General features: G+C 39.4%; 1 protein-coding gene and 1 pseudogene across 12 annotated transcripts in view; one reads left to right on the top strand and one right to left on the bottom strand.

Moving 5' to 3' along the window:
- DST (dystonin) overlaps positions 1-15,153 on the top strand; it is a 422,554-nt gene that overhangs the window by 226,035 nt on the left and 181,366 nt on the right. For all 12 annotated transcript variants that reach the window (XM_053913661.2, XM_053913670.2, XM_053913655.2 and 9 more), the window contains one exon: positions 3,641-3,807. In XM_053913661.2, coding sequence (XP_053769636.1) covers positions 3,641-3,807 — 167 coding nt within the window. The remainder of the gene's footprint in view (positions 1-3,640; positions 3,808-15,153) is intronic.
- Positions 6,573-6,999, bottom strand: LOC128779139 (large ribosomal subunit protein P1 pseudogene; annotated as a pseudogene).

Here is a 15,153-nt window from a genome sequence, read left to right as displayed (position 1 = left end):
TACTAAATGCCTTAGGACCCAGCATTTCCATTTCAGGGTATATATTCAAAGAAACTTAAAACACTAATTCAAAAAAATGTAAGCACCCCTGTGTTCATTGCAGCATTATTTACAATAGTCAAGATGTGGAAGCAGCCCAAGTGTCTGTCCATCAATAGATGAGTGGATAAGAAGATGTGGAGTATTACTGGGCCAAAAAAGAATGAAATCTTACCATTTGGGAGAGCATGGGTGGACCATGCTTATTATGTTAAGTGAGATAAGTCAGAGAAAGACAAATGCCATATGATTTCACTTATATGTGGAATCTACAGAACAAAATAAATGAACAAACAAAATAGAAACAGACTCATAGTTACAGAGAACAGACTGATGGTTGCCAGAGGGGAGGGTGTTTGGGGGTTGGGTGAACACGGTGATGGGATTAAGACATACAAATTGGTAGTTACAGAATAGTCATGGGGATGTAAAGTACAGGTACATGCTTGTCTGACCTCTGTTCTGTACACCTGAAAGTAATACAAAATAATATTGAATGTAAACTGTAATGAAAACTAACGTTAAAAAAAAATCCATTAGTTAACTCTTGGAGAATGGGCTGTGAACCCAGGCAGCAGGAATCGAAACCTCCCTCATCATCACTGTGTCGCCCCAGGATTTGAAGGAAGGAGGCCTGATTACTTCTAGCGCCCAACCTGACAGGTTATTATTACTGGGGAGTTCAGGCTGTCCTGCGGGGTTTACATCAGGGTCATGAATGACAAGGGCAGGTTTACAACTTTGGGCATTAAATTATTTTTCTTTTTAGTTTTGGCTACATGGTGTCACCAACAGTTTGATACATTGTATAGATAGTGAATGAAGGTACAATATATTTTTAAAAATACCTTCCATTTCCATGTGGGGGTAATATTCAGTTAATTGGAAATAGCAGGAGAAGCTGAAAGTAAGTTGATGTGTTAGTAGTCTTTGATATGTTGAAGTTTGGTTCATAATATGTTTGAATATGCATTTTCAAATTATAGCCTTTTAAATAGTATATGCATGTGTAACACTGAAATTTTTGTGTGTATTTATCTATTGCCTATTATCTATTTGCCTGCAGTTTATCTATTAGAAAGAAACTTATTTAATAAGAATATATGATTTTCTCTTGGTTGATATTTAGACTATTTTCAGACTTCTAAACTTTTCCTTGTTTAACATCATTCCTCTGATAAAATACTGTGTAGCACTTGAACCTATTAAACTTAAATTGGTACCTTGCAGTTGAAATTTACTGACTTCCCTTGTTACTAGGTAATTACTTGTGTGACTGCACTGGCCTGGACTGTTCCTGACCCGGGAGAAAATAGCTATCTCCTTTTTCTTTATATAGCTGTAAATACCACCCACGGAGCTGCTTCTGCATTGCAAGGGTCCCCAAAGTAGTTAGTTTTATAATTCGTAAAGGTTAAAAGGGACTTGTGAAATTTTACCTAGAGGTTTAATGTTTTCATTTACACAATTTCCTCGGTTAGTTTCTCTGAACCCTGGTGTTCATAGATTTTGATTATTTTAAGGCAGAAAGTTTAAAAGCTCTACCTTTTACTCCTCCTCACAGGAAGAGAATTGGGAGGACAGTGAAGTCAAGATTGTGCTTCTCTCTTTGTCAAAAAGAATAATAATCACAATAAAAGAGCTGACACGCTGAGCATGCACTTACTATACACCAGACGCTATGTCGTTGAATTCTCACAACACAGTGTAATAAGTATTAATTACCATCATTATTTCACAAGTGTTGGAGATGCAATTTAAACTTACACAGTGTGCTAGAAAGGTTCTCTAGCATAGTCTTAAACCAGAATGTCAGTTGGAAGTTGGATGGAAAAATATTGGTGGTTTTTCAGCTCTTTCTGTCCACCTTTAAAAAATAAAAAGACAAAGAAAAGACATTCCTTCTGCATATCTTTTATAATGTGTGCACGAACACAGTTCTTTTCCATGCTGCAGACGTTAACACAGATACATAGGAAAGATGATTAAAATCCTGGCCACTTGTGGAGGAGCATGTCCTTGCTGTGGCTGTGAGTGGAGCTCCACAGGGCATGGCTGTGTCTGCTGAACTCTGGAGAAAGGGTGTGTGTGGCCATGATCTCCAGGTGGTGGTGTTGGGGGCTGCCATGCTTGGCGTGGCCTTGAGCTGCTGGAGCGTTCTAGCCCCAGGTCCCTGGGTTGGCCCTTGTAGCAGCTGGGAGGAATAAAGGGCTTCCTGTTTGAGCTTGGCATTGCCACAGTGACTAAAGGCTTCCTTTAGTCTGGTAGGGTTTCTTTTGTTTGTTTTGTTAGTTCTCTACTTTCTTGCTTGACTCTGCCTATTTTGACCTCTGACTTCTGTGTTGTATTTATAATCTCATAGTAAGACTTTCAGGCTGAAAGACTTAAACATTATTTTCTTCTATCCCCTACCTTCTCATTTATAGATGGAGAAGTTGACTCATAGACGTAAATGAATTGTTCAAAGTCATGGGACTTGTGGCCGAGACTAGAAATCAATCTTGTGACTTTAGTGATTTTTTTTTTTTCCTGTTACCAAGTGACTTGCCCCTCCCTATGTCTTGCTTCCAATCTCTTCTTTGCTCTTCATGATCCTGGCTTGCTGGCTGTCTTCCTAATCCTCTGGATTTGTGCCCTGCACTGAATAGGGAACAGTTGTTGGTTGGTGTTAATCGCAGCTTTGGAATTACTGTGTGACTCCTCGTAAAGCCACTTTGTGCCTTAATATCGTTATCAGCAGATTAAGTAGGACACTTAGCAAAACATTTCTTGAGAAAATGTAAACCATGTGAACTGGTGACCTGTTTATTATTATTATTATTATTATTTTATTATTATTATTATTATTATTATTATTATTTTATGGAAGAGACTTTTAGAAAGTTTAGTAAAACCAAAAGCATAGGGGAAAAATCAGATGATAAAGGTTTCATGTTGAGTAGGCTGAGCAAGGACTCATGAGAAAATTAAGGAGACCTTAGGCCAACTTGTTATGTAATACAGTTAATTGGGTAGGGCACTGTTTTTCTTCTTTGCACAGTATCTGTTGGATCAAATTCTGCTCTGCAGGTGATAATGTAGATGCATTTGTAGGTTTTACTTTTGATCCATTTGAATTTGGAGCAACATTTGCTTGAGTTGTTTTAACAGATCTGATTAATCAAGAGCAATGTAGATTTTTTTAATGCTGTGACACTTGGCTATAAGAAAAAAAATTAGATGCTTAGATTTAACCTTTTTTCAATCTATTAATTTCATTCCTTTTAATCCTCACCTGAGGATATGTTCCTTGATTTGGGGAGAGGGAGACAGAGAGACACTGATAGGTTGCCTCCTGTACATGCCCTCAGTGGGGATTGAACCTGCAAACTTGGTGTATGGAAGGACACTCCAACCGATTGAGCCACCCAGCCAAGGCTGTTAATGTCTTTGAAACTCAGTTTCCCTAGATGCAAAATGGGGAAAATATGCTTAGTTTACAAGTGACAGTGAGGAGAATTAAGTAAAATAGCCCTTGTTCAGTGCTTGGCGCATAGTAGATTCTTAATCTGAGTTAGCGTTCTTCCTTCCTAATGATTTGGCACTTTTCCATTATGTTTAGATATCTGATATCCATGTTACTGGAGAGTCAGAGGACATGTCTGCGAAAGAGAGATTGCTGCTGTGGACACAGCAGGCGACGGAGGGTTATGCTGGAATACGGTGTGAAAATTTCACTACCTGCTGGAGAGATGGAAAACTATTTAATGCCATCATTCATAAATACAGGTACGGAATTTGTGGAATTTTTTCTTTAGCCAAATATGAGTTTCTTTCATTTCCATATTTTACAGTAACCTTTTATTATTACAGAGGCAATACAGATGCAGGCAGAAAATTAGAAAACACAGACAAGTAGAAGTAAAAACATCACATTCCGACCACACAGAGATCTTCCTCTAAGCTTGGAGCACACACACAGGCCCACACCACTATAATATGTCTTTGGATTGTGCTAGTAACCTAGCCGACGTTTAGGTCTGACATGTGGAATCACCTGTAGGTAACCAAGTTTGTGTATATAGAGAATTGGTGAGTAATAAGATAAGGGTTTAGTTCAGGCTTAGAGATCATCGATGTCTAAATTATAGTCTCCTGGTCTAGTTACTCTTGTGAGTGGCTGGATTTAACTGTGGCCAGTTTTGAGGGTTATTAACAACTAAATCCAAGTCAACACTTACCTAGTACTTACTAAAGTCCAGGCACTATCCTAAGCAGTTTGTATGTATTAATTCATTCAATCCTCACCACATCGCTAAGAGAATATTGTCACCCCAATTAATAGAAACTAAGACACAGAGTCAATACTTGCTTAAAGTCACACAACCAGCAAGTGGCCAACTTGGGATTCAAACCCAGGCACTCTGATGCTTGTGTCTATGCTTCTATTACCTTGTAAGAAGCTAAATTCCAAGAAAATATGTATTGAAAACTACGTATTTCTTGATCTCAGTTATTTTTTTTCTAGTTTTTCAAAGATCATATCATGTTGTTGAAGAACTGAGTATCTTCCTAAATAGAGTAAACCTAAGCAATAACTCATGAAACCGTGACAAACTTAATTTGATACAATGAAATAATAACTATCTAGAATAATTAATATTTTGATAACTTTCTAAATGTCAGGTATTCTGTATGGGCTTTCCATGTGTTATTCAAATCTCCCAATAGTCCCCTAGAGCAGGAACTGTTACTATCCCCCTTTACAGGGACCTCCAGTTTGCCAAGGCCACACTGCTAATGAGTTACAGAGCTACTTTAACCCTGGTCTGCTTGACTTCCAAATCCTCTTATTCGCTTCTCCTTTCTTTGTTTCTTTCCTCTCACTCCCTCTCTTTTCTCTCTCTCTTGTAGTTTGGAAACTTTGACGTCTATGAAACTGTGATGCATCTCACACCAGGGGCCCCTTATAGACACTCTAACCGTCTGCTTCCTTTACGGAATGACATTGCAGTGGAGGGGAGTGTAGGCTGCTGAATTAAGGGGAACCAGGATCGGCTTGCCTACACTTGCCCAAAATAAAACACAGCTCTTCTTGAGTAACATGACGACGAGAGGGTTTAGTGGTTACAGACGCTGTGATCATCACATGGCACTTCCCACGTGGCTTAGAACACGAGGCCATCAGACATTACAGAATGTGTCCTGTGGAGCGGGACACATTCTACACCTGAGAGGATAAGATCTTCTGGGTCTTTGAATACAAATATTTAGATTCTTTGAAGTCTTTTAGGTAGAAGCGAAACATTTAGAAGCTAGCTATTCTAAAATTATTGACTTTTAAAAACAATGATCTCTAGGCATTGTCTCTACAATACTAACGAGGGATTATAAATACAGATTAGTATATGCATGCTGTGCATTTTTCTCCTAAGTACTTGAATAAGTCAGTGTATATGTCAAAGATCCTAAAGTTTCCCAGGGAAGCTTAATGCTATAGAGCTTGTATTGCTTAAGGAGATAATTTGGATCTTTTGAATGTTCTTTGTGTTGTTTATTTTGGCAGAATGGTCATTTTAGAAAATTGTTTACCCTTAACTTTGAACTTTGATTTCTTAGTTTGCTTTGTTTTCCTTTGTTAGAATTCATTATAAAGATTCTGAATGTCAGGCCTAACTCGTACAAGTATTCTTTGTTGCTAAGTTCTGTTAAGTTATCCTGTGCCTCATAAAATATTACCGTGTTTTTTTTTCTCATTACAAGGAGCTTTTCGTCTGTGGAACTGTATTTTAATTAAAGCCCTCGGGCCTTCCTTTTTACTTAGAAAAACATTTAAGTACTTTTCTAGCATGTGTAAGAATTAAATGGACGGGCTGGAATTACACATCGTTTTCACTGTTGAATGTCTTGATTTATTCTAAAAACAAAAGAGACAAAGTTATAGACAATTGAAAAATCACTATGAGTAGATATTTGGATATTGGACAGTAATCATATTTAGAGAGTAGTGTCTTCTTTTACAGTTGATTTCACTTGACAATTATTTCCATGTATTTTTATTTGTATTGGGCTTTTTGGATTTTTTTTAGATAAAAAGTTTTCATATTAATATGAATTTTATTTGACTTTTGGTGCATAAGTTTCACTTCTACTCAATTTTCAAGTCTAACCCCATGGAAAACTTTGTTGAGAAAATCATAGGCGTGAGCGAGGGCTTAGCAGGAGAGAACCTTGCGATCGCTGCAGTGGCCAGAAAGGCATATGATGCCCATACACAGCAAGTCTGCCTGCTCTAGAGAGAATATGAAAGATTTCTGTAGAGATAAGGAGGAAAATAGGTGACATTTGTCATTTAAAAGTGATTTGTCATTATGAAAAGTGACTTAAGATTTCTGTCTACATAACATGTTCTAAAGATTTAGAAGTATTGATCTGAAATGGGAAGAGAGTAATAACATCAGATTGTGTTATTGTAAATACTGTTGAATGCTATTAATTGACTGCATTAATTTGGATTTTCTAACATATTTTTATTGTTCCCACATAGGATATGATTTTTTTTTTAAAGTTCAGATTTTTATTGACTGTGTTACAAAAAAGGTTTAGTCAAATAGTCCAAAGCCCATGTCATCATCAGACTCCTCAGATTCTTCTTTCTTTGCTTCCACTTTCTTCTCCTCAGCTGGGGCAGCAGCAGTGGAGGGGGCAGGACCTCCTGCTGGGGCCGCACTAGCTGCTGAGGCAGGTCCACCAGCCCCTACATTGCAGATGAGGCCCCCAATGTTGACATTGGCCGGAACCTTTGCAAACAAGCCTGGCCAGAAAGGTTCAACATTTACACCAGCTGCTTTAATAAGGGCATTGGTCTTATCCTCCGTCACAGTCACCTCATCGTCATGCAGGGATGAGGGCCAAGTAGATGCGGGCGAGCTCCGAGAGGAGACCGTGGTGTAGGTGAAGGCTGGGCGAGCGCTGCCGGCGGTGGTGCTAGTGGCGGATGAAGTGAGGGCCTCCCCGCAAGGCGGTCTTAGCTTCCTCAGAAGGACTGAGCACCTTAGCGGCAGCTGGGGAAAGGGTAGGATATGATTTTTAAAAGTAGGGAGAATGTGACTGCAGTAAGTAGTACTTCACTAGTAGTTTAGGTATCCTAAACTATTCCATAGAAAGCTTAATTTTACATTATCCCTGTTTCTTCAAAGAACAATTAAGTGAAATAAAAATGAAGAGAAATTCATATAATAAGACTAATTTATAGATATTATACAATAAAATGACCCATAAAGGTAAAAAGAAAGTAGCTGTCAAATAATAGGTATCTAAGAAATATATGCAGAATATTGACCGTGTATCAGTTTCTGACAAGTTGTTTTTTACATGTGGTAGGTTTTAAAATGATCAATATCCTGTGAAATAGATGGCACTTCTTCCATTGTATCAATTTATTAAATTAGCAACTTATTAAGTTGAGGCTCCAAAGGTAACTAACATGCTCAGCATCACATACTTTTTCAGTAGTGCAGGCGATTGCCTCGGCTGGTGTGACTCGGTCGGGCGTTGTCCCACAAACTGGAAGGTGGCCAGGTTCGATTCCTGGTCAGGGCACACGCCTGGGTTGCAGGTTCGGTCCCCAGTCAGGGCGTGTACAGAAGGCAACCAGTTGATGTTTCTCTCTCACATTGATGTTTCTCTCCCTCTCTTTCTTCCTCCCTTCCTCTCTCTCTAAAAAAAAATAAATAAGTAAATAAATAAACATAAAAATCAATAGTATAGATGATTGCTTTGGATTCTCAAGTCCTCATGTACTTCTTTGTAACTGCTCATGTAATTTCCTCTAGGCAAACTAGATACCAAGAAATGGAACTGTTGACTAGAACTGCTGGGGTATTCTAACCTTGAAGATTAATGATATTTAGCTAAGATATATGAAAATTCTCGATGCATTAACGAAATGACTAAATGAATAGAACCATATGTAACTGCCAGCTAAGATCTTTGTCCCTTGTAAGAAATTAATGAGGGACAGCACTGATTGCTTACCTTGAATTAGCCATCGACGAAATAGCATTAGCAACAACTCTAATGTAGTGAATAAGAGAACATAAAAAACACGTAGCATTTCTAAGAGAAAAAGCACCAACGAACTGTTCTATAGTGTTAATATGTCATATTATCCCAAAGAGGCTGGGTTCTACAGAGGGTAATAAGGATGAGAGAGTATTCAATAATATGATTTTGTGGAAGAGAGTACAAGGGATAGTTCTATAGGTTCTGTTTAAATAGGTCATTGATGAATACATTATTTTGTTCTATTGTCTTAGGAAGTGCTGTTCCTCATTCCTTCTAGGAATGTCTATTTATGTTCAGTTTTCAATGGAAAGGGTTCAAATAATAGAAATACCCATATCTGTACTAGTTTCTACTTGTTTTGTTTGAATTTCCTTTAAAGCATATTAAAGTTTTTTTCACTGAAAACCACAACTGGTAAGAGATCTTAGGTAAATAAGCCTCACAACTGCCCCTGACCTTGATTTTTCATTCAAATGAATACAAGGAAGACTGGATTTGATGGACTTAAAAGGATGTCATAGAAGTATTTGATAAGTAAGTAGCTCAAAAGCAAGAGAGGATGAAGTAGAATTAACTGAGAACCAGCAGCCAAGGGATAGGAGTATCCCCTAAACACTAGGAGATTAACGAGTCACCAAGAGTTAAGATAGAAATAGAGGAGTAACATTCCACAGTACTCCCATGTTCTTCAAGGGTAGGTGTTACAGGGAGAAGTTTCAACGGACAGTTCTGTGCTCTTGTTTTTAAGTTTGCTCTGGCATCAGTAAAATTGACTTTTTTTCTTTCTGAGAGAAGTAAAGCTCTGTCTTCCAACTTGACGTTCAGCTCCTGACTTGTCTTAACTTTATCAGTCTCTCCAAGTGGGTATCTACCCCGGAACGCTGATGAAAGCCAAGTTCCAAAACAGCAGTACCCAGCGTCTCCGAGCGTGGAGCAGGCATGAACATGAATGCAGCCCACAGGCCAGAAAGGAGAGTACAAAGTGTGCAGTAGGACCAGATGAACCCGAGGTGGAGGCGTGGAAAGATACTGCGTGTGTTGAGGCTAAAATGCCTGGGGCTGGGGGTGTTTTGAAGAGAGATTATTTCTGTTTACTAGTTTCTGCTAGTCTTATTCTTGTTTTTAATTTATCCCATTCATTTAATTAATTATCTGTTTAAGGCCCCTGCATTCTTTTCAAAACCGTGTTTTAAATGTATTACCCAAGTAAGACTCCACATTTTTGAAGTAGGTTGTACTCAGGAGCATGCCGTTTACGTATTTTCTAGTTAGGCAGCTAGGAATTTTTCACTTGTCTTGAGTGCATAGTTGGGAAGGTAGCAATTATTTTGTTCATTGTTTGCCTTTTGAATTAGAATTTAATGGGACCATCATATTTCATTATTTTAAATGTTTAAAGATGCTGTAATTGGGAAGGTCAGACTGCAAGGCTGTGGTCAGAACCATCTGGTTTAATAGTCTGACCCAGAGGCCTGTGATTCAGCCACATGCTTGGATTCAGTCACACCTTTACAGGCTAAACTGGATCCAACTGGTTTAATACAGCGGAGGCCCTTTAGGGTTTGAAATGTTCCCATAGGAAGTTGAATTAGTGTTGAGTAGGTGATTCTTATCCCTTAAATCTGGTCAGCCCTCAGGCTGCAGAACCCAGAGGATGGGTGTGTGTGTGTGTGTGTGTGTGTGTGTGTTCGCACACTGCATGCGGGTATGGGCCCTGGTTTGTGTGGCTGTAGGCTAGGCACAGACACAGAGTTCTGTGGGTTATGAATTTTTAAAAAGTCACAAGTGTGTATATCAGTTTGTCAGGCAAAATCAAATTGCTTATTTACTCTACCAAATAAACTCAAAACACTTGAACTCTGAGAGCATAAATGGGTAACTTCTAACCATCACCACAAATTTAAATCCTCGTAGAGCTGGCACGCACTGCGTGTACTGCATCTGCCCGCAAGGGAGGTCTGCGAGTTTGTGGCTACATCTGGTGACTGTTTCTGTGTATCTGTGTACTTACCTGCAGTTTTGGGGATATCGTTTGGCATAGAGAGGGAATGTCTACTTATTTTACCTTCTTGATATGCTCCTGGCCCTCTTGCTGCGATCAGTGTATAGAAATTCTCTATAATACTAATTCTGTATAGTATTAATTGTATGAAACAGCTCCTTACAGATAACAAGTGAGGATAGCTGAAATTCGCTTAGTTCCATTTTTGAGTCAGAAGACTGAGAAAGTGACGCTGCCATACTAGGAAGGTGGCTCACCTGGCTGTGCTCCCGCTGGGAGCAGTTTCTGCGGTAGGCACTCCTTGCCACGGCCCCGCTGTTTCCTGTGCGTGTGATTAAAAAAAAAAAGCAATTGGCTGAAAATACAATATATGAATGTAAGACACTCAAAGAGAGTAAAAGGGGGGGTATCAAAATGTGATCCCCCCAATTTCTGAGGCAATTGCTGATAATTTTCTTTCACATTCTTCTAGAAATATTCTATGCATATACAAATACCTGGTTTTCCTTTTTTAGGGGAAGAGTCAACTTTATTGAGGTAGATTTTACATAAGCACCTAATCCTGAATGCATATATTCTTTTATAAATACAAATGAGATAATAGTATAGATGTTATTTTGCATTATTCTTTGTTTCCCTTTAATTTATTTTAGACATCTTTCCATATCGGAACAAATAGACTTACCTTATCCTTTTAAATGCTGCCTAGTATTCTGTGATATGCATGTAATATAATTTATTTAGTAGCATCTTATTGATGGACATTGTTATTTGCTACTTAAAGATGTTGGGTTGGACTTTGTATGTGTCTTGGTGTAGATGCGTGAATGTGTCCGCAGGATAAGTTCGTAGAAGTAGAATTGACGTAGAATTGCTGGGTCAAAGGATGTTACATTTAAAGTTCTAAGACATATGTCTGAATGGTCTGCCAAGAGTTGGATTGACATATACCCCTTCTGTGCTGTTTCCCCTCCATGACGCCTTTAAGAAAGAAGCAATTCCTTACTTTATCTGTTAATTGCATTGTGGCAATTTTAACCTCCCCTTTGACTTTTCTTCAGCGTTAAAATATGTGCCAGAGCTGAAATTGCAGATCTGTGTTTCCCTGTGTATGGCGCACAAGCTGTTAGTCTAAACATGTATGTGTTAAGAGTTTAGTGGGGAAAATGGCCAAATAAGTTGGCAAATCTGAATGATCCGATCATTCAAAAAGAATGTCAGCAGCGGGGGGCTTTGATGAAAGGCTTCCCTTACTTGACCGCTGACCTATTCTTCCTCCAGCACGTTCCCTGTCAGCCCCCTCACCTGTCTCTTACATTACCATCTCGTCTACGCTGCATGAGCATCGGGCACGGGCTCTTTCCATCTACTTTCTTGGATAGGTCCATCTGTTTCATTACAGAACTTTTATTCTGACTCATTCATAGGTTCATATTCTAATGTTATTCTGTGAAATGAAGTAGTTTAATTATTTTTTCTACCAGAGTAAAAAATAAGCCAAGCCATTCCCTTTTCCTGGGTGGTGGTGGGGGGCGGGGAGAGATGGTGGTGTTTATCCCCTGGTCACTAAGGCTGACTTACAATTTACTTTCATAAGTTCACTAAAATGTAGGTACTGAAGGAGTTACTTCACTGTCAAAATCAATGCTATTTTCTGTATTTATTGAAGTCTACCAGGCTGTTATGGAATTGATTGTTTGCAAAATGAGTCATAGTTTAGTAAGTATCTTTTAATTTCTGAGGTGGTGAGATTCCAATCTTGAAGTACTAATAAAGCTTGCTGTAAATTAGAGAGCTTCTCATTTTTTGCTTTCTCCCTTGTCGTTAGTAGAGAGTCAGTCTGTAGAGCAAAGTTGGAAAAATATTTGAAATAAACTCAGGCATCTAGTTTTGAGAAAGGGGAAAATTACCTTCATAGCTTGTTGCTTCCTTGGAGTTCTTGGCTGTGTTTCTTTCAGCAATATGTGTCCAAATATGAGCATAAAGGAATGTCTAGTTACGCAACTGTGGGTGGGGCTCCGGCATGTTCATATTTATTTGTGGGGAGGAGAAGGGAGGACCTGTTACAGGTCTTTTTTTTTTTTCTTTCCTGGGGGTGAGGTGGGGAGGTGAGATGCTTTTTGCACCAATAAAAACAGTAGGAATATGCCAAGCCCAAACATGATTTAATCCAAACAGTCATCTTAGGGAATTTGTTATGGCAACTGCTCTGCCATTGTAGGGTAAGCGAAGCATATTCAGTGAATATTTTCATTGTGTGATTTATTGAAGAGCAGATGTTAAGTGGCATATGTGGCTTCATGTATGTGTGTGAGTTGGTGAGCTGTGTTCTGGAGGACAGAAGTTGTTCTAAATATGATTTCTAGGTAAAGGGAGTGGGTTTTTTTGTTTTTAAACTTCCATAGAATCCTTTTTAGTTCCTTGCAAGCTGCTGAGAGCACGCTAATTTCCCAGGAAAGCCTGAGCCCATGTGAGCGCAGCTATCTGCTTTGTCTGTGCTTGTACCCAAGCAGTGAAGCACACCGGAGAAAGTTAGACTTCAGGATAGATGGGTTTCACTGTAACCTCGTGGTTAGCAGCCTCAAATGGTGCTGTGGCCAAGCAGTCTTTGCATCCCTCTTAACTCGCCTTTTCCTTCCCTCACACCGCCTTTCCTTCCCTCATTGTTAACTGATGATCTCAGTTCCTGATCTCAGAGAAAATGGGAGCCAGCCAGTGTAAAGTCTTTCTTTGTGCCTCCAGACTTGCTTTGTGTCCATCCTAGCCCCTGTTAACAGAGGATGGACTCCACTATCCAAGGCCTGTCCCCCTCCTCCTGTGTTCTGGATCCCATCTCAGCCATTGCTCCATAAGCCTTCTTTCTTGTTATGTTAAACTTTTCTCTCTCAACAGATCTGTCTCATTGGACTTTAAGCTCATTGAAGCTTCTTTGTTAATAAAACAAACAGTAGTCTGCCCCCAGCCCCATGCTTTTTTCCATCTACTGCCTTGTATTACTCCTTTCCTTGAAGGCCAGACTTCTCAGAAGAGTTGTCTATTCCCTCCATTTTTATTTCTTTACTCCATATTTATTCCTCAACCCACTGTTACCTGGTTTCTGGCACCATAATCCACCAAAACACTTCTTCTAGGCCCATGAATGACTTCTGTGTGGCTAAATCCTGTGGGCATTTTTTAGATCTCACCTTTCTTACTGCTTAGTATTTGATTCCCTTAGCTAGCCTTTTCTTCTTGAAATACTTTTTCTGTAGCATTACAGCACTACACTCCCCTGGTTTTTCCTCCTGTTTCTTGGGCTGCTCCTGCTCTCTTCCCTTGGTAGACTCCACCTCTTTCCTGTGAGGCTGGTAGGAAGTTTTTCAAGGTTGCCTGTTCAGCTTTCTCTTTTCTCCCTGTGTTGACTCTCATCCCTGCCGACACCCCTTATTACTATAACCAGTGCTATGAAACCACATTCTGTGGATTTGACCTTCTAATATCTCTGGCCTGTTCACTTTTCCCCACTGCTACCACCTTCTTCTGCAAGTCACTATGGTCTCAGATACTGTGGGAATGCTCTCACCACTTTAAATCTTTAAGTTTCTTCTCCATCTGACCTCAGATCTGATCATTTAATCTCTAACAACCTTAATGCATTTTAATGGTTTTCCGTAGTTCTTATAAAAATGTTCAAAATCTTTGCAGAAGTTCATGTGATTTTTTTTTTAAATCCTTACCCTAGGATATGTTTACTGATTTTAGAGAGAGAGGAAGGGAGGAGGTGAGAGAGAGAGACAGAGAGAAACATCCATCTGTTGCTTCCCAAATGTGCCCCAGTTGGGGATCGATCCTGCAGCCTTTGGTGTACAGGGTGATGCTCCAACCAACTGAGCCACCTGGCCAGGGCAGATATTCATGAGATTCTGCACCGTCTTGGCCCCTGCCATCCTCCCAGCCTCATCACTCACCGTGTCTCCCTTGCTGCTGGCTGCTCACCCATGCGTTGATCTCCTTGTACTCATGCTCCTTCCAGGTACAGAACACATGCGTGGCTTTGTCAGCTACCTGGGTTCTCTCCTGTTTTATTCCCATGCGCCCTTTGGAGCTCTGAGCTCTGCATGTAACAGTGCCTATATCCCCAGTGCCTCAGGGCTGAGCACATGGTAAATGCTTATTAAATATGAAGAAAATGAATGAACTTGTTAGTTTGTCGACTGGGAAGAATTATTTATAATTAGTATAACAAAGCACCAACTTCTGCCTTCTCTGATTTTATATTCTTTGCATTGTTTTTGATAATAAACAGGTTTATGCTCTTTATAACCTGTCTACATTGCTCATTGTACGGAATTTCACAAGTACTTTCACATGATTCCTCTCTTGAGACCTTGGGCAAATCAGTTAGGTTCTTCAAGCCTTATGGCAGTAGCAGCCCCAAATATCCTCCCTCCACCTCCACACATATTGCCAGAGGCACCCTAGGGGGAACTGGAATTCTAAATGATTATTGTAATTCCTGATTTTCTGTCATTCCTGATTTTCATTTTTTGTAGAAGGGAACTGAGAAACAGGTTTCTGGATTAGTGTTCTAAGTTAAACAGCAAATTCAGACTAAATCACAGGACACTTGACTCACATCCTTTAACTTTTTTTTTCACGTCAATATCGCCTTTACCCTCAATATGTAAGTCTTAAATTTTTAAAAAGTTGTTGTAAAATACACATAACATAGAATTTATCATCCTAGACATTTTTAAGTGTACAGTAGAGTGGCGTTAACGTACGTCCATTTTGTTGTGGAACTGTCACCACCGTCCATCTCCAGAACTCTTCCATCTCACAAAACTGAGATGGTCAGTATGTCCATTAAACAGTAGCTCCCCATCTTCCCCTCGCACCTAGCAACCGCCATGCTGCTTCCCAGTGCCCTTTTTTTAATTGAGAAAGAGAATTGTTGCTGACCATCCTTCCAGCTGATCAGCTATCTTAAATCACATAGTTTAAATGCTTTAGGCTGTGATTTAAAAAATGTTATCAAATGCTGTCTTTTCCAGACTTCATCATTTACTATGTATTCCAGAGTTGGG

The sequence above is a fragment of the Desmodus rotundus genome, chromosome 11 (assembly GCF_022682495.2).
Source record: "Desmodus rotundus isolate HL8 chromosome 11, HLdesRot8A.1, whole genome shotgun sequence".
Classification (NCBI taxonomy): Eukaryota; Metazoa; Chordata; class Mammalia; order Chiroptera; family Phyllostomidae; genus Desmodus; species Desmodus rotundus.
The sequence above is the reverse complement of the archived record's forward strand: the minus strand, read 5'-3'. Positions and strand labels throughout refer to the sequence as shown.